The sequence below is a fragment of the Sarcophilus harrisii genome, chromosome 5 (assembly GCF_902635505.1).
Source record: "Sarcophilus harrisii chromosome 5, mSarHar1.11, whole genome shotgun sequence".
Taxonomy (NCBI): Eukaryota; Metazoa; Chordata; class Mammalia; order Dasyuromorphia; family Dasyuridae; genus Sarcophilus; species Sarcophilus harrisii.
The window spans coordinates 29,983,371-30,009,181 of NC_045430.1; the positions used below are offsets into that span (position 1 = coordinate 29,983,371).

The following is a 25,811-nucleotide window of genomic DNA, read 5'->3' on the forward strand; positions in this document are numbered from 1 at the left end:
CGTGACTTCTGCATTGTGAAATGACCACAAAAACCAAATAAATTTGATAAGAATATTACTAATTCGATTCAATAGTTATTAATAGTCAAATAAGACACTGGGCATACCAGCACTTGAACAAATGACTTACCCTCCATGGGTCTCAATTTACTCATTTATTAAATGGAAAGTATGGATTAAATGGCCTCTATGGTTCCTTCCAGCTCTAAACATATGATTCCATGAAAAATAATATTGCCTCTACCTTCAATTTTGTAGGAAGATGACAACAGGTATGTAAATAATTGTTGGAAAATGAGCATGAAGAAATACATAGGTAAGGTCATAGAGATATTAGAAATTATGAATGGAAAGAAAGAAAAGGGCTTATCCAGAAAGTAGCTGGGCCTTGAATGAAGGGAAGAATTTCAAAAAGTAAAATTGAAAAGGGACTCCTGAATTGCTTATCCCTGAACCTACTTGCTATCCTGCCCCAGCCAAGCTATGATGGCCAGACCAGAATACAGTGCCCCTCAAGTGATCTATCGGAAAATGTAGTGGGGTTAGTATAGTGTCTTTCTGGTTTGCAACACATCAGAAAAGCCTACTTAAGGTTACATTAAGTGGGGAAGAGAGAGAATGGAGGAGAAGCCTTGATTTAAATCTTAACTGTAATGAAGCTTATATTAATGAACTCCTTGATAGCAGGGACTAGTTTTTTTTTTTATTATTATTATTGTAGCTTTTTATTTACAAGTTATATGCATGGGTAATTTTTAAGCATTGACAACTGCAAAACCTTTTGTTCCAACTTTTCCTCTCCTTACCCCCCACTCCTTCCCCCAAATGGCAGGTTGACCAATACACGTTAAATATGTTAAAGTATAAGTTAAATATAGTATATGTATACGTGTCCAAACAGTTATTTTGCTGTACAGAAAGAATTGGACTTTGAAATAGTGTACACTTAGCCTGGGAAATCAAAGATGCAGGCGGGCAAAAATAGAGGGATTGGGAATTCTATGTAGTGATTCATAGTCATCTCCCAGAGTTCTTTCGCTGGGTGTAACTGGTTCAGTTCATTACTGCTCTATTGGAACTGATTTGGTTCATCTCATTGTTGAAGATGGCCATGTCCATCAGAATTGACCATCATATAGTATTGTTATTGAAGTATATAATGACCTCCTGGTCCTGCTCATTTCACTCAGCATTAGTTCATGTAAGTCTCTCCAGGCCTTTCTGAAATCATTCTGCTGGTCATTTCTTACAGAACAATAATATTGCAGGGACTGTTTTTTATATCCTTAGTACTTAGCTCAGTACCTGGCATTTAGTAGGTGCTTAATAAATGTTTATTAACTGTCTAAAATTCCTAAGTCCTTTCAAATAGAATCAACAAGGTAGACAATGTAAAAGAATTCTCTGATCTTGAAACCTTGACTTTTCATTATCATCTTTGACTTCTCATTCTCATTTACAAATCCACTCTAGTGCCAAATCTTATTTCTACGCTTAAAGCATCTCACATTAGATTATGAGTTCCTTGAGGACAGAGACTGGTTTTGTCCCTTTTTGTATCCCTAATAGTTTAGCACAGTGCCTAGCATATAATAATTGGTGCTTAATAAATGTTCATTGATTCTGTAGTACTAATTGTAAATGTTATTGAAATTCACAGTGGAAAAATAGATGTTTAGACATAAATAGTAGAATGGATTCTAGAAGGGTAGAAGTGAATTCATTCTTTTTTTTTTGCCTCTTCTCTTTGGCCCTTATGTCCATTTGTAATTGTTTTATAAATCAAACATGCACGATAAATAATGTTAAGAGGGCATGGATGCTTCCTTGTCAAGGAAAGAGATAATCTCTTTAAAACATCCCTGAGATTTTGTGTGTCCCAATTTTGCTTTTGACTTAAATCCCAAATGGCTTTGTTTTAAAGTTTATGATATTGTATTGCTGCCCCACATTCCCTACCACTCCCTTGTCATTTCTGACCAATAGAATCAAATAAATGCTTCTTCCCAAATGAATTGCCCTGACCTCACCCTCAATTCCCTTGGGCGATATAAAATTCCTGATATGTCACCAGCTGAGTCATAGTAAATTACCCAAATGTGCCAAAAAACATTCAAATAGACACAACAACCAAATGGCATGTTTTTTTTTTCTTTTTAATGAATTGTTTAACTTTCAAGAACATATTCAGAGGCCCTAAATCCCCCTTAATGAAATCTTGAGTCTATTGCTACTTTTCCACATTTCTTGGCATTCTCCAGTAACTTGTTCATAGAAATAACGCCACAAATACAGCTGCTATCTCAGCTCCTTTCTGTGCTTTGGTCCTGAGCCATGTACTGAGTATCTATAATTTCTGATATGGTTTGGCAGTCTGTGGCTGTCCACGAGCTGTTTCCTAAAGCTATGGTGGCCCGGCTAGTTAGTGATGAATAGCTCCCAGGGCTAGAAGGGTCCCCGAGTGATCATCTTGAACCCTCCCTCAGACCACGTTGCACGCCTTGGGACTTTCACCCGGCTCTGCCGTTTGTTAGCCCATAGATAATTCAGGGAGCGGTGGTTGGGCTAAAGTGCCCTTGACCTATCCCGGCTTGGCAGACCAAGCGACCGTTTTAGTAAAACGGAACCCCCCTGGGTCAGGCTGGGCACTGGGAAGCTGGGCAATCCAGATCGTCTTCTCTGATACTCTTCTTGCGGGGGGGGGGGGACCTTGGACTTTTCCAAGAGGGGTCCCTGCCCGGAGGAGAGGCTGGGGGGAAGTGAGGAGATGCTAGCCCGTTTCTCGTTTCACTTTTTTTTTAAAGCCCCTTTGGCGTGCCCTGACCTGACGGAGAGAGAGTCAACTGATTCTCAGGAATGTGCCGGGAGAAGGTGGAAGGCAGGTAGCTTCCCGGGGGAGGCCCGAGGGTCCCGAAGGGCAACCGGGAGGGGGTCCCGGGGGAGGAGGGACTGTCGGAAGATGGGTGCAGGAAGCCGGAGAAGGAGGCGAAGCTGAGAAGGAGGTGTGGCGGGGCCAAGGGGCAGACGGGAAGGAGGCGAGGAGGATCGGGTGTGCAGCGCGGCTCCGGGCTCCCCGCAGCCCCCTCCCCGGCGGGCCGGCCACGGCCGGGCTTCCCTGGGCTGCAGTACTGAGCTCGGCCGCGCCGTCTGCACCGCCGGCTGTCAAGCCCGGGGGGCGGGCAGGAGGAAGGGGTGGGGGTACGGCGGGCGGGCGGGAGGGGGAGGAGGGCTGGCACCGGAGCGCCGCCGCCGTGTCGGTGCAATAAAAATGCATCCCGTGAAACTGCCCATGGAGAAAGACGAGACGGAGCCTGCGGAGCAGCAGCAGCAGCAGCAGCAGCAGCGAGCCGAGGCGCGGCGAGAAGAGCGGGACGCCCGGGAGGCGGCGGCGGCGGCGGCGGCCGGGAACTGAAAGGTCTCGGAGAGTTCAGCGGCCGCGGCGGGCGACCGAGCGGGCCAGCGGGCGGGAGGCGGCTCGGCTATGCCCGGGCCCCGCCAGCCGCTCCCGCGGCGTGCCCGAGGGACCCGCGGCATCCCGGCGCCCTAGACGGAGAGGAGCCCCAGCGCCCGAGCACGCCCGCCTGCGCCCGGCCATGGGCAGCTGCGCCCGCCTCCTGCTCTTCTGGGGCTGCTCGGCCGTGGCCGCAGGTTGGTGGCGACAGCGCCCGCTCCCTCGCTCCGGCTCCCCTCCGCCCCCGGCTCCCCTCCGCCCCCGGCTCCCCTCCGCCCCCGGCTCCCCCCCGCCCCCGGCTCCCCTCCGCCCCCGGCTCTCCCGGGGACGGCTCCCGGGCCGGGGGTGTGGAGGGGCGGCTGCCCAGGAGAAGACCAGTGGCCATCTTCCGCCCCGGGGCTCCTTTCTCCGCGGCTTAGAGTAGCGCCCGTTCTTCCCCGAGAGGCGGGCTCGTCCGCGGTGACCCGGTATTCCCGGGCCGGCCAGCCCGCTCGGCAGCCTCGCTCTTCCCCTCTGGCTTCGGGCTCTGCTAAATCGCCCAGCCGCTGTGGGAGGGAACAAAGGAGCCAAGGTCGCCATCCCCAGCGGGCTGGGCAGGAGAGGTAGCCATGGAGCTACCGTGGGCTGGGCTAGTCGGCGGATCGCTCCCTCCCAGACAGCTCACGCCCCGCGCGGGAGAGCCAGGTGCGGACCCTCCCTCTCCCGGGGGCTTCGTCCTCGGGGTGGGGGGGCCGGTGCTCCGTGAGCCCCAGGCGCGGGGGTCTGTCTGATGGAGCTCTCCCCGTACGTTGCGCCGAGCTTGGGGAAGCTGAGTTGGCTGGCTGTTCCCGGAGAATTGGTACCCCGGGAGGCTCTGCGGGAGGTCGGGGGCGGTGTCCGCTCCCTGCCCCGGAGACCCGACAGCAGGCCGAGTCAGCCCCCTCACCCCTGCCCAAACTGCTCCTGGGCCACCGGCGCCCAGCTTCCTCTTAGCCGTTCCCCCGGGGGGCCTCTTTGCACGCTCTCTCCTGGCCGGGGTCTTCCTGCGTCCCCGGTTTCCAAAAAGGTGTCGGTGCAGTTTGGAGAACTAAGGAGAAATGAAAGCGATGGACGTTTCAGCCCTTGGCACTTAATTGCCACACCTCTGTTTCTTGTATGCACAACTGCTTAGCAAGAGTAGGGAGAGAGATTTAAGCTAGAGGGACGGGCCATTTCCCTTACTGTCATTTCTCCAGATTAAAGGGATTTTTCACTTTTGTAATGCTTTATAGATAAGAATAGCTCTTGTACTGGGGGAAACTGGTGTTTTTTGGTTTTGTTGTTGGGTTTTTGTTTTCCAGCAAACCTCCCCCCTCAGTCTTGATCCAATCCATTTCGTAATTCAAATACTTAGGTTATCTCTTAATCAAGAATCTCTATGTATTGTCAGTATTTTTGTTGTTGTTTTGGGGTCGTTTCAGTCATATCTGACTCTTGACTTTATTTAGGATTATCTTGACAGATATGGAAATGGCTTGCCATTTCCTTTTCCAGCTCATTTTACAGATAAGGAAACTGAGGCAAACAAGGTGAAGTGATTTGCCTGGAGTTACATAGATAGTTGTCTGATATCACATTCCGAACTCAGGTCCCCTTGACTCCAGGCCTTAGCTCTATCCAGTATCCTGCCTCCTATTTGCCCCTCCTGTCAATTGACTACAGCAGTTTGGTGCCTCTTGTTCATATGGGCTACTTGTTAATTAAGGGGCATTACAATTCAGTATTTTTCCATGGTTTAAGATTTGTTCTTTTTTCTGCTTCCAAAACTAGTGTGCCTTTGTATATACATACACAATCACAAAATGAACTGCAATAAACTTCTCCTTTTTTCAGGCCATTTTGTGGCCAAGCAATCACAAGATTGCAAATAAATCCCAGGAGGCAAGGGTTTCAAGTCAGAAATACTTGTACAGGCAGTATATGGTTTTCCCCAAGTTGATGTACAGGTGAGTCATAGTACACTGTATATTTGTTCACTCCTGTCCATAAGTAACTGTAGCCACTGGGAATCAGAGTACTGGTAGAGTTCAGGGCTAGAACCAGATTTCACAAGACACTTAAAAATGGGTACAGGGGAGCTTCTTCTTTGGGGGCAGAGATGCCTGAAAAAGTTTGTGGTGGTCCTAGTGAGTCAGAAGTCTTGCAGCATTAGTGTATGGTGTCATTTGACTGCCTTGTGTGACATGATAATAATAGACTAGAGAGGCTATCTCTCAGAAGCACAAAAATTTAATTAGTTAGAATTTAGGCTTTGGGTTACTTTTTCTATTTCAAACTGTTTACAGTTTACAGTCAGCCTAATATTTCAAAAATAGATCTTTTTGTTTATAGTACTTCGATATAGTATTTGCTTAGAGTATAGTATATTCAAGATAACAAACTAAATAGTTAAAAGTGAATTGTGACATGAGTTTCATTTTAGTTTTGTCATTTTCAGACATTAAAGTGTATTGAACAATTAAGTGGAGTTGTATTTCTTTAAAAAAAGTGTTTAGATTTAGAGATAATATTTAAAGATGATAGTAGAAGCTGCCAAACTATAAACATTTTTCTGTAAAGCAAACAGACATCAAAGATGTTGAAGGACAAGATAAGATGTAAAATAAGATTTCCTACCATTTGGCATCTTTACCACCTTTTTCCTCAGAAATCTAAATTATATCTTTTTCTTTGCATCCATGAAAGAGGTCCCTTTGCCTGTTCTATTTTTTAAGCATCCAGATAGTGTTTCTGGTTAGAAATTTATCACTTTATTGGATAAAATTGTGGAAAAGGTTCCATAATTTCTTTGAGTTATTTACCTAGATTTGCTTGACAGTGTTTTGTTCTGATGTATGCATCACTATTTTTGAGTGATTAAATTACTTTTGTGAGATTTTGTGAAATGGTATAATTTTTCTCATAGCAACTAATTTACAAGAACTTTGAAGATGAATAATAATAGGTCAAATATAAAGGGGGAAGGGGTCAGAATAAGGCCAATAACTTATCCTTTTTCTTCCTTCTTTTTCCCATTCTCATCCCCTCATTCCCATCCCCACCCAGGAGCTGGTTTTAGATCTGAAGATCAAAACAAAACATATAGAGGAAATGTAGGGCACTCTGCCAGCTCCTGTTGGATGCTATTTTCCTTTGACTCACGTATCAGGCCAGCTGATATTGCTCCCTATAAGTTTACTGGGTTAGTAGAGCAGCTTTCCAGATGGGTTGGTTTCAAATAACACATGCCCTATTCCTCTTCTTAGGACTGAGTGGTGTAACTGGAGTAGGTTCCCACTGTGAAAAGGCATGTAACCCTCGGATGGGAAATTTGGCTCTTGGGAGGAGACTCTGGGCAGACACCACCTGTGGCCGGAACTCCACAGAGCTGTACTGTTCTTACAGCGAGAATACTGACCTGACTTGCAAGCCTCCCAAGTGTGACAAGTGCAATGCTGCACACCCTCACCTGGCTCACCTGCCCTCCTCCATGGCAGACTCATCCTTCCGGTTTCCCCGTACTTGGTGGCAGTCAGCTGAAGATGCTCACAGGGAGAAGATCCAACTGGACCTCGAGACTGCATTCTACTTCACTCACCTGATTATGGTGTTTAAGTCACCTAGACCAGCAGTCATGGTTCTAGAGCGATCACAAGATTTTGGGAAAACTTGGAAACCTTACAAGTATTTTGCCGCCAATTGCTCTGCTACCTTTGGCCTAGAGGATGATGTTTTTGAGAAAGGAGCCATTTGTACTTCCAGATACTCCAGTCCCTTTCCCTGTACTCGAGGAGAGGTAAGAACACTTGATTAATCCTACCTTGTAAAGAAAGTTTAAAATGTTATCACGTGCGTACATGTGTGCACATACACATACACACAGAAGTGTTACTACTTTTGAAATATGAATGTATTTATATCCAGGGATTGTAATAGCACAAATGAAACCAGTATTTATTTTTCCCACTTAGTTTCCATAAATTTTTCCCCTACATTTAGATGTGATCATTGCCAATGCACATGGCCCATTAGGTTAGATTCTTCAATCAGAGAAAGAGATTTAAAGTATTTTATTAAAAAAAAAACACAAGCTCTCTATCTAAATGATTTTAAGACAGTGGTTACTAATTATTACATCAACAGAATGACCTACTGTGTTTCTAAAAGGGGCATGAATTTACTGAGACAATCTGTTCCTGAACTTTTGCAAACATTTTCCTTATGCTGGTAACATAAATAGGAAGTAAATAAAAACAAAGCTAACCAGGGGAAGAAGGCTCATGTTTGTTAGAAGAATAACATTGTATGACAATAGACTCTTACTGTTACGATTGCAAGGCTCTTGCAAATAATAGAACCGAACAACAACAACAAAAAGCCCACTCTTTAGTTTTAAAATATTTTCATTTTCAGAAGCTTCTTTTAAAACACAAACTTCCTATTCTTGCATATAGCTTAATTTCAAGTCAATAACATTGACCTAGTTTTGGCCAAAAATTGCTTGGAAGAAAATTTAGTACAGTGGAAAGATTGTTAGATCTTGAGGTTCTGGGTTCAAATCTAAGCTCTGTACTCAATTAGCACCCATTCAGTTAGTTATCATCCTTAAATACAGACTAAATTTCTGTAGAGGTTGGGTTTTTTTTCCCCCTTTATACTTCAGTGCCTGGTCTGTGTTTTCTTGAAAAGTGGATGAGAATCAATCTGTTTCACTCAATGAGCTGTCCTAGGGAAATATTTCATATCCATCTGTGCAATATGTAAGAACCCTAAGGGAAAAAAGGCATTCTAAAAATAAGAACACCAAGAAAAGAAAATGGAAATGAATTATCAGAATGATCAGTGGCAACATACTTCATGTATGATATGTACTTAAAATTTGGTTCTATAAGAGAAAAGAAAGGGAAGGACAATCATTGTTCTAGCTGGGAAAGAAGTTAATTTTCATTAGTAATTCATTTTTTAGTGACCATTTACTAGATATTCATTCTCAGAAAAAAAAAAAATCTTCAAGGATCCATGATAGTTTTAGTGTGTAACTGGCACTGGTTAATAAATTATCTTCCAGCATTTCTGTGTTGAAAAAGGGTTTCATCATGTGGCCAAACTGGTGATGAGCTTTTAGAATTTTGCAAGCCTGATCCTCAGGCAGCGGACAGATAGTCCATCACCAAGTATGAATTGAAAGCCTCTTTAAATTAGTAGGACTTGCCTTAGCTTGTGTTCTACACAGCAGCAGGAGCAGCAATGCAAGGTCACTTCTGTGCCAGCAGGAGGCATTAGAGTAGTCAGCCTTTACTATTTTAAGCCAAACAATAATTATTCTAACCTGTGTTTTATGCTTAATTAATGTAATTTTGATTGAAATGGTAATTTCAACACACTGATACCTTATACCACAAGGTTTCTTAAACTTTTCCCACTTGTGACCTGTTATCACTGAGAAAATTTTAGGTTAGCATTGATATGTTAAATAGGCATATAAATCAAACTTAACTAATAATAAATCATAATTTCGCAACCCCACATTCAGTTACGAGACCCCTAAATGGGGTCACAATCCACAGTTTAAGACTCTGGGCTTTATAGGATACAATTAAATTTTTGAATTTAATTGTAAAAGGATAGGTTTTAAATTTGAGTTGCAAACATTAAGTATTCTAGGCCATTATTCCTAATCATATACAAGCCATTATAAAGTTTCTGTACCAAGGTGCAATCCAAAATAGCATAAACAAGGATCACTGGGATTATCTCTAGTATTCATTATTATTTGCATCCCCTCTCTGGTTTTGGAATATAAAGTTATATCATGTTAGCATATAGGTTTATAGTAGAGCCTTGTAGCATTGTTCTGTTGTTGTTGTTGTTTTGGGGGCGATGCTTACCTGAGTATATAAAGTGAACAGTATCTCAATAAATCTTATTATATAAAGGGAAATGCATATTTTAGTCATTGGTATTATAATTAAATCAGTAACCTGGAAGCAGACGTGAAAAACATACACTACAAATTTGCAGACACAAAAATGGAAGGGATAGTAGATATGGTGGGAGATAAAATCACAAATCTAAAAGATCTTAATAGAGTAGAACATTGGGTTCAAATTAAAATGACATGTTAAATTAAAAACCCTAAAACTTGTAGGCATGAAAGAATCCTTCTTTATTAAAAGGGGAAACATGTATCTAAACCCAATAGTTAGCATTATTTAGAGTAAATATAAAAACAAAGCAGTGATGTTCTCTTTCTCCATAGTCATTAGACATGATCCTAGAAGTGCTGGCTCAAGCTATATGAAAAGTAACAGGAATTATAGATATAGCCATTTTAAAATGGAGATAAAAGAATCCCTATTTGTCAAGTACATGATGATTTATTTTCAATAGCCTAGAGAAACAATAAAGAACTAATTGAGCCCTAAAGATAAAAAGATACAAAGTAAATCCACAAAAATAACAAAAATCAGGACAGATTGTTAGAGAGAGGCAGGCTCTGGAGGCAAAGGACTTGGAGATTCAAATCTGGAAATTCAGAATCAGAAAGGCTAGAGTTCAAAAGTGGCTTCAGATACTAGCTATCAAATCACTTAATTTCTGTTTGCCTCAGTTTCCTCAACTGTAAAATAGAGTAGGAATTGCATCCAATTCCCAGAGTCATCATGAGGATTAAATAAGATCATGTTTGTCAAGCTCTCAGCATAGTGCCTAAAATGCAATAAGCTTTACAAATGTTATGTTAATATAACATTTATATACATATTATATCATATATATTGTTAGCCATTTTATTATTATTAACATGTAGTTATATATAATATATAAATGTTACCTATTTTATTATTATTATTAAAATCCTGCTTCTGATACTTACCACCTGTATAACCTGACAGACCATATCACCCTTGGGTTTTTTTCTGTCATATGAGAGAGCTGGATTTGTTGTCCTCTGGTTATGGGAAGCCAGTGATGGTTTTTGATTAGAAGAGGGACATGATCAGAGCAGAGTATTAGAAGAGTTGTTTAAGTAGCAATGGGGAGAAATAAAGGAAAAGTTTAGAATCTGGAAGATATATAGGAGTGTGTGTGTGTGTGTGTGTGTTGTGTGTGTGTGTGTGTGTATGTATGTGTGTGTGTGTGTGTGTGATGTTTAAGTAGCCCAGATAAGAAGAGATGAGAGCCAGAGGGCTAAGATAAAAGAGACAGGCGATATTGTGGAATATTGGCAACTAGTTACATGGGATATGAGAGTGAGACAGATTGTGACATTCGTTTTTCTTGATTCTCCTATCAGGCTAAGTATTCCTAAGTCTCTTTTACTGACTTATCCTCCGTATCCCAGCCCCTAATTATTCTCCAAGGTTCCACTCTGAATCATCTTTTCTTTGTCCTCTACCATTTCTCTTGGTAACCTCATCAGTTTCCATGAATTCCAGGCAGTTGACTGAGAAACAGAGAGACAGACAGGCAGGCAGATAGATAGGTAGATGGATGGATGGATGGCAGGCAGATGGATGGATGGATAGGTAGATAGATAAACAGATATAGACAGACAGACAGATAGATATGATAGATAGATAGATAGACAGACAAGACATACAGAGAGACAGGTAGATAGGTAGAAAGATAGATAGATAGATAGATAGATAGATAGATAGATAGATAGATGTACCTAAGTAGATAATGGATAGGTAGATAAAGATATTGACAAATAGACAAAAAGGCAGACAGATATACATGGATGGCAGACAGATGGACAAACATACAGAGAGACAGATATAGATAGGTAGATAGATAGATGGATGGACAGACATACATACATACAGAGAGACAGACAGGCAGGCAGAGAGATAGCTAGATATACATAAATAGATGAATGGATAGGTAGATAAAGAGATAGAAAAACAAAAAATTAGACAGGCAGGCAGGAAGATAAATAGAAATACGTAGATAGATGAAGGGATAGGTAGATAAATAAAGAGATAGACAGACAGATAGATTGACAGACAGACATAGATTTCTAGCTTCTCTTTCCTAAGCTCCAATCCCTCAATTCCAATTGACTACTGGAGGTTTTGAACTTGAAGTTCCAAAGACATGTTTAACTCACTATGTTTGAAACTAAGCTTATTATATTTCCAATTAATCCCTACCAAGCTTACCTATTTCTTTTATTTTCTTTTTTGGTGAGTCAATCGGGGTTAAATGACTTGCTCAGAGTCACAGAGCAGTAAGTCCATGTCGCTGCCCCAATTGCTCATTTCTTTTAAAGACATCCTCAGCCTTCCCATCTCAAAGTTTAAAACTTTGTCATCTTCCTTAGCTCATCTTTCTTTCTCATCCCACAAATCCAATCCCTTGCAAAATCCTGCTTTTTCTACTTTTACAACATTTCTTACATCTGACCTCTTCTCTCTACCCACACTGATGCCACATTATTTCAAAACTTCATTGTCTCTTGCCTCAAGTCTCTCACTACTCTAGTACATCCTACAGAGTTCTATCAGTTTGCTTAAGCAGAGATCTGACTATTTGATTCCCCTACTCAATCATCTTAAGTGGCCTCCTATTGCTTCTAAAATGAAAACATAAACTCCTCTATTTATTTAGCCTTATAACAACCTATTCACAACCTGTCTGTCCAGTCTCATTGGACATTACTGCTCTTCCCACACTCTGTGGTCCAACCAAACTGTCTTCTCTCTGTTCCACATATAGGATCCTACCTTAGGATCCTACATTAGCTGTTCCCTATGCCTAATGCACTGCCTTCTTAGACATACCTAGATGTAGCTAACTCACCATCTTTTGCATGAAGCCTTTCCTAATACTCCTAAATTGATGTTTTTTCCCCTCCTAAATTATGTTGTATTTAAGTACTTTGTATATATTTGTGCTGTATTTATTGTGTATATATTTATGCTATAAATATTTTTGTATGTCCCTGTTTTTCTCCCATTAGAGTGCAAGTTTCTTCTGAATAATTGTTTCATTCTTTATATTGTAATCTGAGTTCCTAGCACATAGGTGGTACTGAGTAAATATCTATTGATTGGTTGATTATATATTTATTATTTGTTCTATTTGTGACTGGGAGGATCAAAAGAAATGTAGAAATTATGGGCAGTACCAGATTTTGAAGATAAAATAATGAACATAAAGCATAAAAAAGGAGAAAATAGGTTGTTAGGTTGGAGGAAAGAGATGTGACCTTCAGCCTCAAAAAACACAAACATTTGAATTGATGGTACATCTGTATGATGAGTAGTAGTAATCAGAAGTGATAATATACAACTAATGTCCAGGATGTGAATTTTGAACTGTGATTCCAATTCAATATGTTTTTCTCTTGTTAACAAGTATTATTAAGGAAAGCTAGATGGTACAGTGGATAGATCACTGGCCTTGGAGTTGGGAGGACTGTCTCAGACTCTTGACAGTAGCTGTGTGACCTTGGACATGTCATTTAACTCTGCCTCTCTCCTTCCCCCCCCCAAAAAAAAAAGTATCATTAAATACTCAAGCATCAAAGTGCATTGTTTTAAAGGAATTTTTCTAAACAGTAAATGTTATAATTCTATGGGTTAAAGATTTTTGTAGTCCAGCCCTCTATTATTAGAACATCTAAATTATGCACTGCCTTCTAAGTGCATAAGCTGCTAAGCAAACTATTAAATGTCTCCAAGGAAAGATATGTCTTAAAAACCTTAATAGATTTTTTTTATTGGCCATTATCATTAAGAGCACAATATCTGTCAGCAGTAGATCCAAAGAACTTTATTTTGGATAATTTAACTACTTTTCTAGAAAAATTATCTAAATTGAAAAGATAATGAATATTAAATCATACCAATCCTGTTCAGTACAGTGAATGATTTTTGTCATGTTGAAAATTAAATCCTATCATCTGCTGTAATTAACCAAAGACTACTTCTTAGTCATATGAAAGGTCATTTATTATTGCAATCTCTTACATAAGAGAAACCAGTATAATTTTCTTCAGTTGTTTTCACAAGATTTGAAAGCTTTTTTGATTTTTTTTTCCTTTAGGGAAGAAAAATGAGATCATCCAAAGATGATTCCCTTCCCTCTATTCATATATACAAGCATTTTAAGGGTCTGATTAGAGTTCTCATGGTTAAATTTTTTATTTTTTGCATTGGATTAGAAAGTAAGGCATCCAGAACATAATTTCAGTAATACCTGACTTTCTTTGTGTTAGTTTAGAGCGGGTAACATAACCACATTCATTGCCTTAGTTTTCTAACTTATAAAATGGTCATTTCATCTACTTACTCCATCAGATTAACTGTAAGTAATTGTGAAACATTACATACTTTTCTATAAATGCTAACAATGACATTGTACTTAATTTTAATAATCTGGCCAAAATCACACTTTCATTGGCATTTGGAAAACCACAAGTCTAATTCTATGATATAAGGCTAAGTCCTACAGTCAGATAAAACAATATTAATTCATCTATAGTTCCCCAGTTTGATAATTCAGTTTGGAATTAGAATGATAATTAGCATAGCCAGGGGTCTGCACTGGTATTCTGGTGGCTCTGTTGAAATGACCTTTGTCTTTCATATAGCAGTAAAACATTTTAAAAGGACTTATGGACACGTGAAAGTATTTTAGTTTTTAAACTTTTTACTGTCATTGTCACTCAGGGTTTACATTATTGATTCTATCACTTCTGAATGATACTTGATAAGAGACCCTGCCAAATGCTCTCTACGGTATTTGATGCTATTGATCACTTCCTTGGGCTTTCATGACTCTGCTTTTTGGGTTCCCCTTTTATCTGAATAATCAATCCTCCTTCATCTCCTTTGCTGGTTCTTTGTTCTTTTCTTGTCCACTCACCATCACAGTTACCAAAGGCTCGGGACCTGGACCCTCTTCTCTTTTTCCACAGTCTCATTTGATGATCTCATCAGCTCTCCTGATTCGCTGATTATCTCCATGCCCATTGCTGTTGGCAGGTCTGCACAGTTAGCTCTGGTTTCATCACACTTTCTAATGAGCATCAATTCTTCTATTCAAGTGGCCCTTGATAGGCGCCTCAAACTCAGCAAGTCCAGAATAGAGCTCATGACCCATCCCACCAAATCCTCCCCCCTTCCAGACCTCAGGATTGCTGTCAAGGGCACCAAGACCTTTCTGGTCTCCAGCTCCTCCCTCTTGCCACATCCCCTGTCCAGTCAGCTAACTTTACATCTCTCCGTTCCCACAACTGCCATCTCAGCATTGTCTCTCACCTGGAGAAGTGCAGCAGCCTCTGAATGGCCTCCATTCCACTGCCCCCTCCGATCCATCCCCTGCTAAGTCACCTCTTCCCTCAGCCCCTTCCCTCCAGCACCCAACAGAGACTCCTTGGCAGCCCTCCATAACCTCGCCTCTTTTTCCCTTGTTGGTCCGGTGCACGTCCCTTCCCCCACTCCAGGATCCACCTGCGGTGGCTGCTTGCCGTTCCTCACACACACGTGCATCTCCGGGCCTTTTCATGGCACTTCACCTTGGCCTCTTAGCTCCCTGGCTCTCTTCAGAAGCCAGCTCAAATCCTACCTCTCTCTCGGGGTCCTTTTCAAGTATATAGAGATTCTTGATTAACAACTCGCATTTATGTCCATATATACATTTCTGCACATATGTGTTTGGTTTTGTCTTCATGTCAATGAAAATAAGGCCTTTCATATTCTAGGCCTATCATTCAAATCTGTAAATGGGAGAACAAGATCTATGAAAATCATCATTATACATTTTAAGCAAATGAAATTGGAACAATGTATTGTTTGAAAAAAATATAAAGAACGTACATGTCATAAAATAGAAAAGCATATTTAGAAATTACAAGTCCAGTTCCAATATGTCAAAGAAATCCTTTTTGTTTTCTGATGGTTACTTACTCTGGGCTCTTGTACAAAATGAAAACAAAAAACTGAAAACCATTATTATTTTGTAACCTCTTCCACTTGTAAAAACCACAAAAGTCACATTTGCAAGATCCCGGAATACTCACTGTCATCAAGCTAGTGAAAGAAATATCACCATCTTATAAAAATCAGTTCTATTATGAAATGATTGTATATTGTAAGTTAAGTTTTAAGTTTCTCTTTTTAGGAATAGTGATGTGAATGGCTTTATTCCAGAAAAAGACAAAACTGTTAACTTTCACAAGTCCTGGCTTGCCAATATGACTTTTGATATTTCAGTAAATCCTGGTGAAGATTAAACAGAGGGATCTGCTGTCTTTAAACATGACATTAGAGGACATAGCAATGTATGGGATCTGCTAATGAGAATTCATAGGATAGAAGCAATGGATGTGTAAGGGAAAAGAGAGGCTCCTACAAAGGTATTGGGAATGAAAACCTGGTAGATTTCAGTTCACAAATTCCTGGTCATCTTCCATTATCTTTTTTTCTTTTTTCTTTAATTTGCCTTATTTTCTTCTTATTAAGATTGTCTCCTTTGATTCTCATTCTAGACTATTACAGTTATTTACTCATTCTTTTTGAAACATATCTAAGGTATTCCTCCCCCACTCCACTAAACTACTAGTATCAAGGCTGTATGGTGTACTATTTATATTTACTAAGGCAGATTTAAAAATCCATAATATTTAGTCCTTTCTTATGAATAGCAGAAACAGAAATAGTTCCCAATCTCTGATGACTCATGTTCTGATAAAGTTAACAAATATCCATGATGGAGTCCTGAGTAAATATGAAGGAAGCTAGCTATTAGAAAACAGAATAGAAAATGAAGAGTTTAAAAATACTTGCATAAGCAGGATTCTAGGGCCAGAAACCATAAAAATATTTTATTTATTATTATATCTTTTAGCCATTTGGAGTCTAACATGACTTCTATTGTACTTTCTAACTTTATGTCTCGATCAGGTTATGATTTTGTGGGGAAAATACTTTGTAAACTGAAGCACTATGAATGAGCTAGTGTTGTTATTAACAATTTAGGTTTCTTGGTCATAACTCACTAAATAAAATAATGTGTAATTGGTCATTTCTGTATGCTACTACTGAGCAACTAATTTCTAAATTTTGCTAATAATATTTATTCTGTTACTCAGAAGATCATGTAGGTTATAACCTCTTTTTATATCCCTTAGAAATGAAAGGAGATCTAAGATAAAGTCAGTTTTGCCAAGATTGCATAGAGCACATTATTGTTAAGTTATTACCTATATTTTATGATTTACCTGATTTCTATTGCATATTTTACACAGATTTTGTATAATGTTAGGACTCTACCTTCAGGTAAGAAAACTTATCAAAACTGAGAAGTTTTTTAATACCCTTTTCAAAATTACCAGGAATCATTTATTATAAAGAAACGAAGATCACATAAAGACCTATACTTTGTTCTTCATCATTCTTCAATACATTGGAGCCTTTTCCTTGAATGCTTACCTTGGGGGGAAAAAGATATTTTTTTAAAAAATCTTTTTTAGATGAGAAAGAAGTAGCATATTTTAGCCCTCCATTTCATTGAGTAAGTCATTGTTTCCTGGGCTTATTTTTAAGGGCAATTTCAGCTATTTTGCTGAATTTAATTGTGAAGGATATAACTTCTATATATTTTAAAGGACTCAAATATATTTACTGTCCACATTCTTTCTTTAAAGCAATGGTCTACAAGCTTTTTTATCATATCTTACAATAGTAAAAAAAAAAATGTTTGAGACAAATATTTACATTTTTTATAAAGTATGTTATATAGACACCAAAACTAGAAATTTTTAAAAGATAATCTTAATAATTAAATAATATTTGATCCTACAGTCAATTGGGAGGTACTGGTATTTATTAAGGGAAGAATATGGTTAGGCCTGTGCTTTAAGAAAATTACTTGGCTATCTTTGTAGAAGATAGGATGACTAGGGGATAAGCTTGAATCAGGGAGACCAATTAGGATGTTTTTGCAATAATTCATCTGAGAGGTGATGAAGACAGAACTGGGATACTGGCCATATGAGAGGAGACAGATTTGGAAGAGATACAGAGGTTGAAACAACAAGATTTAGCAAATCTTTTGGATGTGTGGAATAAGAAAGTAAGGAGATCAAAATAATATATTGATATTGTGAACATGGGTGACTGAAAGGATGGTAGAGAAGTTCAGAAAAAGAGTAGGTTCTGAGGCAAAAGATGATGAAATAAGATCTGCACTGCAGATCCCTTTCCATCCTGCTCATACTCTTAGACAAGGGAGAGTTCTTACTCACTTAATCACTGCCCCACATCACAGAACTTCCCTCCAGTAGCCTGCCTCTACCATGAAATGGTCTGGGGGATGCAGGAACTAGGTATTCTGGTGGTGGTAGTATTTGTATTTTCCCAATAGCAACTGGGCAGCTGCTATTCTGGGTACCCAGCTAATAGTTAGGTTCTAACTATCTATGGATTATTTATGGTTTATACCCAACTCAGAGTGAGGAAAACTGGAAGCTTGAACATTGGACAGAGGGAGCAGATTGAAAGATTCTTGGGGAAGATAAGAATTTTGAGCAGTTGTGTTGAAGATAAACCCATAACTGGTTAGCCTGGGAAAGGTGAGATATAACCCATCTTTCTAACTTTCGATTGATTCTGATTGATGACACTCATTCCTAGCGATAAGGCCTTGGATACTACTGCTTTATAAGAAAAATGACATCTGACTACAGCAGGTCATTTTTAAAAGTCCTTTAGGTAAAAAATGGCCTATTGGCATTTGTCAATGAAAATCATCCAGAGAAACTACATGTCCCAGAGAGCAAACACTGATTAAATAAACCTGAGAATAGGATTTCTTTCCTCAATTAAAAATCTCTTTTCTGAATGTAAAGAAATTAGTTTTGTTTGTCTAACCTATATTGGTAGTGTTTGGTTATTTAACTTATTTAATCTATGTTTGGTTTTGTTGCAATAGGATTATTTATGGTCCTTTTCCGAAGTTGATTTGCCCAATGCTGAGTCAAGATTGCTTATTCACAAGGAAAGACTTAGAGATAATTGGTAATAGCTTAGCTTGAGATCAGTCACTAAGTAAAGAGAATTCTATCCTTGTAACTCTGCTTACTTCCCTTATGGGGATCCTGTGCCCCAAATTTCTGGGAGAACTCTGCCAAGGAAGTGTCTGGAGGGTTGTGTGTCTGAAGTATCTTGGATTCTCATGTTAATACCACTGGGCCTTTTATTCGGGCCTCAGGGGATATGCATTTTTAAAACATTCCCAGACTGCAGATCTTGAAAGGAGTGAGCCATAGTTCTGGCCTTTTTGATTTTTGTCCAAGCCAACACCTCTCTGATTGAGTAATTTGCTCTTAAAGGCTTTTCCCTGGTCTGAATGAATCCTAGCTTGGAAACAATACACAGAGAAATATTTCTCCTTCAGCATATTAATAATGGTAGAAGGCTTGTTCTGGTGATCCTAAACCCTATATGCTAAAGAGCTAACCTTCTGGGGCTCCCCATCCTCAGCTCTCTGTCTCCTAGTTATGATCTTCTTTAACCTTGCTCCCTACCATGCCCCTCCCAGATCTGTCCACTGTGCCCTCTGGAAGTCCACTCCATGATCAGGGAACTCATTTTCTTCTAAACCCTCTCCCTTTAGCACTCCTTCCATCTCTTGGTATGCACTAAGACCTGTCTGCCTTCTGATGACAAAACTTGTGATGATCGTGTTAGCACCCTGGATATCTTAGAATCAGCCGGAGTCAGGTTAAGCAAAAGTCCTTAGTCTTTATTCTCAGTCTTTAGAGGTAGGATTGAATTGGATGGAAGCAGAATCTCCGAGACCTCATTCTTCCTCGTCTAACTGCCAAAGTGACCCTTGCTAGTCTTACTCCACCCCTAGTTCCTCTTACAATTCTCTGCATACCAATTATCGAGCCTGCACAGGATAGTGGGAAGGCCCATTCCCCAAGCACATGCCCATAGAGTATTGTCCAATCAGTAATTAGCCTTAAGTGCTGGAACTGACCTCAGTGCATTGACTCAAGAGTTTCAGCCCTCTACATCTCCAGCTTTCTTTTGTTTTAGAACACAGGTGTTCACATTATCCCTGACTTCTCAGGGAGGTGAGAGCCCCCAAAAGGAGGTGATCACACCCTCCCTGATTTCTCAGGAAAGGAGGTAAAAACACTGAAAAGGAAGTGATCACGCCCCGCCCCCCCCCCCAACTTCTCAGGAAGGGAGATGAAAAGCACCAAAGGGAAGTGGGGATTGCTAGTGGGTTTCTGGGCTGAAGGGTCTTATTATGCACAAACCCATTATGCATGGGAGGCATTACATAAGCACATAGCAATAACGCACAGGCTATTAGTGATGACTCTCCCCACACCCAGTATAGGCGCACTGTGGTGCAACAAACATGAATTATACATGCAAGTAGTGATATAACAAAGAATATGAATCAACATGGTGTTGTAAAAGATTTCCAGAAGTCATAGAAGGAGGGTATGTAAGCAACAGTCACACATATGCCTTCTTCAGCAGCCAAGAGATAGTCCAAAACCGATCTATCGTCCATTGCCTCATGTGTCAGGGAATGCAATGATCCCCACAAGTTTTTGAAGTCCTGCAACACTCTTTTTATGTGTTAGGGAATCCAGTGATTCCAGCAGATTTTGAAGTCCAACAATTTTTGATGTCCATGAATCAAATGCCATAACTGCCATGCTCATTCAGTGGTGGGCAGTCAGTAAGGGAACCACCCAATGTTTCTTGAGTCTTCTCCTTTGTTTCAAGGGTCTGCTCCGTCTCTCTCCGATGGACCAGGCAAATACGTTTCGTTGACACCCATCTGATTCCTTCTCCATCTGTAGAGATACAAGCAAACCCTCTTCCCCAAGCAGTTAGCCTATCTGGTCCCTTCCATTCACCACTTTCTGGGTCTCTCCACATCACGTGGCAATTATCTAAAGACAGTGGAGCTGCTCGCACTGAATACTGCCCTTCTAGTGGGTTATAAAACCTGTCTGCCAGAGCCAGTGCATCTTTGTCAAAAATCAAGAAGTCAATAGTATAAAGAGCTAGATTTAGAAGTTCTCTAGGGTTACCTGTGGCTCCCCCTTTCTTTTGTTTTTGGAGGAGCATCTTAATGTCACTTTTTCTCCTCTCTACTATTGCCTGTCCTTGAGGATTAAAGGGTATGCCAGTGATGTGTGAAATCTTATATTATGCACAAAAGTGTGCAAAATGTGTAGAAGGATATGCAGGTCCATTGTCTGTTTTTATTGCTTGTGGCACACCCATAATTGCAAATGCTTGTATAAGGAATTCAGTGAAAACTTGGGCTGTCTCTTTTGCTGCTGGTATTGCAAAAGTGAATCTTGAAAAGATTCTACTACCACATGGATAAAAGACAGATGACCAAAAGATTTATAATGGGTCACATCCACTTGCCAAATTTCATTGGGTCTCAAACCATGAGAGTTCTTCCCTGGAGGCAGTGTAGGAGCATGGAAAGGAAGGCAAGCTGTACAGGCTTTTACTATGCTCCCAGCTTCCTCTCTTGTTATTCTAAATTGTAAATGTAAAGCTCGAACAGCCTGATGATATTTAAAATGAGATTCTTGGGCTTCTTGAAATAAAGGAGTATTGGCCAGCATAGTTAGAAGGCTATCTGCCTTTGAATTACCATCAAAAATAGGACCTGGAAGTCCACTATGAGAGTGGACATGTAAGATATAAATCTTACCTGGATGCTTTCTCACTTGCTCTTGAAGTTTCTTAAAGAGCTGATATACATTAGAGGTTATAAATTTTATTTGGGCTGTGGCAGTTCTTTGTACCACATCTACTGAATAGGCTGAATCAGATATTATATTTATATCTCCTGGATAATAAGTAAGAGCTAGAATGATTGCATACAATCCATTCTGTTGAGTGGACTGAAAAGGAGTTCTGACTATTCTCTTTATAGTTAAGTCACGAGAGTATACAGCACAAATATTATGTTTGGATGCATCTGTAAAGATAGTTGGTCCTTTAAGAGGAACTTTAGAAACCTTTTCCTCAAGAATCCATCGCCAATTATATAATAGTCTAGTTATCTTTAATGGAGACCCATGTGTAAAATTGGGAGCCATGGCTAATAAAATTTGCCACTCTGGGATGGTTTCACAGCATACATTAATTTGTGTATTAGTATAAAAGGTGTATATCTTGTCAGGTCTTATACCAGATAATTGTACTGCTTGCTTAATGGTCTTTAATAAAATTCTAGCCACAAGCACTGGGTAAGGAGTAAGGCTTTGTTCTGGTTGTACTGGGAGATTCACCCTCTCTATCACACTGTCTCCTTGATGTCCTTGAAGTCCTTGAAGGACTGCTGTGGGTGCCTCTTGTGTAGCAAAAACTGATATTTCCAAGGGTTTTTGAGTGACTCTTTCAACCACATTGGATAAAGCCAGTTCAACTTTTCTCAAAGCCTCTTGAGCTTCTTTTGTAAGCTGGTGTGGTGAGTTTAAAACACTTGTCTCCTCTTAAAATATCATATAATGGTTGTAATTGATAAGTAGTCAAGCCTAACACTGGACGCATCCATTAGATATCTCCTATCAATTTCTGAAAGTCATTTAAGGTGTTTAGCTTCTCTGTTCTTAAGGAAAGTTTTTGTACTGTAAGTACCTTAAGGTATACTTCATATCCTAAATATTGAAAAGGAGCATATCTTTGAATTTTTTTCTGGAGCTATATGCAATTTGTAGTTCCTTAGTGTTTCTATGGTCTTTTGTAGACATGCTTCTAACATTTGCTCCTCAGGTGCACATCCCAATATATCATCCATATAATGTAGTAACATAACTTTTGGAAATGCTTTTCTTACTGGAGCAAGAGTAGCAGCAACATACATTTGACACACAGTAGGGCTGTTTTTCATTCCCTGTGGCAAAACTGTCCATTCATATCTTTTATAAGGCTCAGCTAAGTTAACTCTGGGCACTAAAAAGGCAAACATTTTCATATCCTCCTTATCTAGAGGGATAGAATAGAAACAATCCTTATTGTCTATAACCCAAAGAGGCCATTCTCTAGGCAATTGAGTAGGAGATGGAAGCCCAGGCTGAAGAGTTCCCATAGTTTCCATCTATTCATTTACCTTTCTTAAATCAGTCAACATCCTCCATTTTCCAGATTTCTTTCTTACAACAAATACTGGGGAATTTCAAGGACTTAGAGAAGGTTGTAAGTGTCTTTGGTCAAGTTGCTCCTGTACTATATCTAATAAGGCCTGAATTTTATTGCTACCTAAGGGCCACTGTTCTGTCCACACTGATGTATTGCTTTTCCATTGGATAGGAACAGTTGAAAGTGTTGGCAGGCCTTCAACAGCAGCCCTGCCTAAAAAACCAAGGTACTCATTTTTAATCCTAATTGTTGTAAAATGTCTCTTCCCCACAGAGTGATGGGGATTTTTCAACTATAAAAGGAGTAAAAACTCCTATTTCACCTTCAAAAATCCATCTCAAAGGGATAGCACTAACTTCAGCTGCTATTGATCCTCCTCTGCCAGACATGTAGGTGTCTGCCTTAATCTTTGGTCAGTGACTAGGCCAATTGGCACCTCTAATGACTGTATGATCTGCACCTGTGTCTACCCATCCTTCTAATTGTATGCCATTAATATAAATAGTGAGCATAGGTCGGTCAACTGTCACAGCTGCTGTCCAGTATATTCCAGGATTTTGTTGCTTGGAGTCAGAATCTGAGCAACTGTCACCAGATTGCTTATTAGGAGTCTGTATCAGTAAACCTGGTGCTTCTACTTCTCCTGGGTGATAAGTCACACATTGTCTCAAGAGTTTCAGCCCTTTACAAAAACTTCCCTCATATCTCATTCTAGTACTGTTTATACTTTCACTCATACCTCATTGACTTTGGGGTTTTGACCATAAAATCAGAACTCTCCACTGCTACGAAAGTAGCATTTTTTACCTTTTGCTGTTATCACTTAACGACTTTTCCTTCTTTGAGACAAATACAAATTTTTCACTCAATCTAGATTCTGATCGCTGTTCCCTACCAAATCTCAGACATTCTTCTTCCTTTCTTAGTAGATTTTGTGTTTGGCTTAGTCTTCCTTTTCACCTCCTTTCTATGCAACTCCTTCCCTCACTCTAGAAGATTTTATATATATGTTAATATTTGCTCAAATGCCCTAAATTCTTAGTTCCCTCGTCTACTTAACTCCAATAACCTGCAAATCTGCTCTACTTGAATTACCTACTGGGATATCCCTACCCTTGATCTTGCCATTTCCCACTAATCTTCTACTTTGGTGTTCAAGAGCTTTGAAAACTTTATGATGATGATCTGTTTGTTATCTTTCCATCTTTATATTTGCTTCATTTAATCTAAACTTACTCTTGGCCCCACCATGACCTATATCCTTCAGTACCATCCCAAGCCATTAATTTTGCTCTGGCTAACCTTTCTTGCCTTTCAGATGCTGACCCTTTATAGAGCCAATTCAACTTTACATTATACTCTTGAATCCCTTGCTCTTGTATGATTGTTAATCACTCCTTGCCAAATCACAATCGTAAGATCACTTCCCTGTTACTCTCCTTCCCTTTTACTCACATACTGCTAAATGAAACTGAAAAGAAATCACAAAACTATTCTAATTGTGTCTAGTACTGATTTATGTTAGGAAATCTCAAATGGACCTTCATATCAACAGGACAACACTTAACATGCCTTCCAAATTGATACCCCATCCTAGTCAGCATGGCAACTATTATAAATCTTTTCTTCTTTCCTCAAACCTCCTATCTCTTTTTTTCCTTTACCTACTCTTGCCTTTTTCTTTACTGAAAAAAAGTTGAGGCCATTTGGCCTCAGGAGAATTCCTTCTATCCCCCTCTCTGGATTGGTCTCCTGCTACTTCCTTCTTCATCCCCTTCTCGTTTTGTAGCCCTCTGGATTGGTCTCCTGTTATTTCCTTCTTCATCCCCTTCTCACTTTACATCTCTCTGGATTGATCTCCTGCTACTTCCTTCTTAATTCTAATGACAGAGGGGCCTTTCTGCCTGCCACAATTAATTCCTTTACATGCACCTTTACATGCACCTAGATAGATAGTTAGTCTATCACTACCTCTTTTATCCTGTTTTCCCAATCTACTTGCCCATTCCCTGACATGGGTAAATATAGTCAGATCCTCCTTCATTCTCTAAAATGGATCCTGCCATGTTCTCTAGCTGTCATCCTCTCTCTCTTTCTTCCCCTTCATTGCTAAACTCCCAAGGAAAGTCTTAGTGCTTCCACTTACTCTTTTTTCCTCTCTTCTAAACTCTTTCCAATCTGACTTCTCATCTTATAATTCTGACTTTATAATTCAACTGAAACTTTTTTCTACAAAGCTCATGGCTTTGTAGAGAAATTAATTGTCAAATTGTCAAAGCTCATGGCTTCTCAGGCCTCATCCATCTAGTCCTCTCCACCACTTTTGATGCTCTTAGCTGTCATGGATGCTCTCTTCTGGATTTTTGACAGTAATAACGCAGGGAGGCATCCCCCAGACCCTGTCTTTCTTTTCCTTCTATGGTATCTCATTTAGTGATCTCATCAGCCTCTTGGGTTCAGTTATCAACTCTGTCATCAATTGCCTAATGAACATTTTTGAACTGAATATCCCACAGGCATCTCAAGGGCAATATCTAAAGTAGCATTTCTTGACCTTTTCCAAACTGTTTGTATTTTTGTGGAGTGTCCCACCATTTTCCCAGTTAGCCAGGCTTACCTCTCCATCATCCTTGGCCCTCTCCTCACATAGCAAATCACTTGCCAAAACTTGTCATTTCTTTCTCAACATTTTTTTTTTTTGCATGTGATTGCTTCTCACATGTGATTCACAACACGAGGTAACAACTTCCCGGGTCAGATATCATTCCTCTGACTTTTCATACTCTTCACAACCTGGTCCTTTCCTACTCTTCCAGTCCTCTTACACCTTATTCTCCCTCACAAACCGTGCTTTCATTAAAACTGGCCTCCTTGCTATTCCTCAAACAAGACACTTTATCTAGAACTCTGAGCTTTTTCTCTGGCTGCCCCCAATGCTTGGTACACTCGTACACTCTATCTCTTCATCTCTACCTCCTGGCCTCCCTAGCTTCATTCAAGTCCTAGCTAAAGCTCCACCTTCTACAAAAACCCTCGACTATTCCTTAATCCAGTGCCTTCCCTCTGAAATGACCTCCCACTTATTCTGCATAGGTTTTGTCTGTACTTGATTGTCCATGGGTTGCCTCCCTCATTAGGCTGCGATTTCTGGAGAACCAGGACTGTCTTTTGCATTTCTCTGTCTCCTTACCTCTTACCATGATCCTTGACAAACATTA

General features: G+C 40.0%; 1 protein-coding gene across 3 annotated transcripts in view; it reads left to right on the forward strand.

Annotated features, from left to right (window-relative positions):
- NTN4 (netrin 4) overlaps window positions 1-25,811 on the forward strand; it is a 178,415-nt gene that overhangs the window by 37,623 nt on the left and 114,981 nt on the right. For 2 of the 3 annotated variants that reach the window (XM_031939626.1, XM_031939627.1), the window contains exons 1-2: window positions 3,257-3,648; window positions 6,715-7,244. In XM_031939626.1, the coding sequence (XP_031795486.1) occupies window positions 3,594-3,648; window positions 6,715-7,244 (585 nt within the window). In that variant the 5' untranslated portion in view covers window positions 3,257-3,593. Of the gene's footprint in view, window positions 1-3,256; window positions 3,649-6,714; window positions 7,245-25,811 lie in introns of those variants that run through there. The other variant, XM_031939628.1, reaches the window with a different exon arrangement.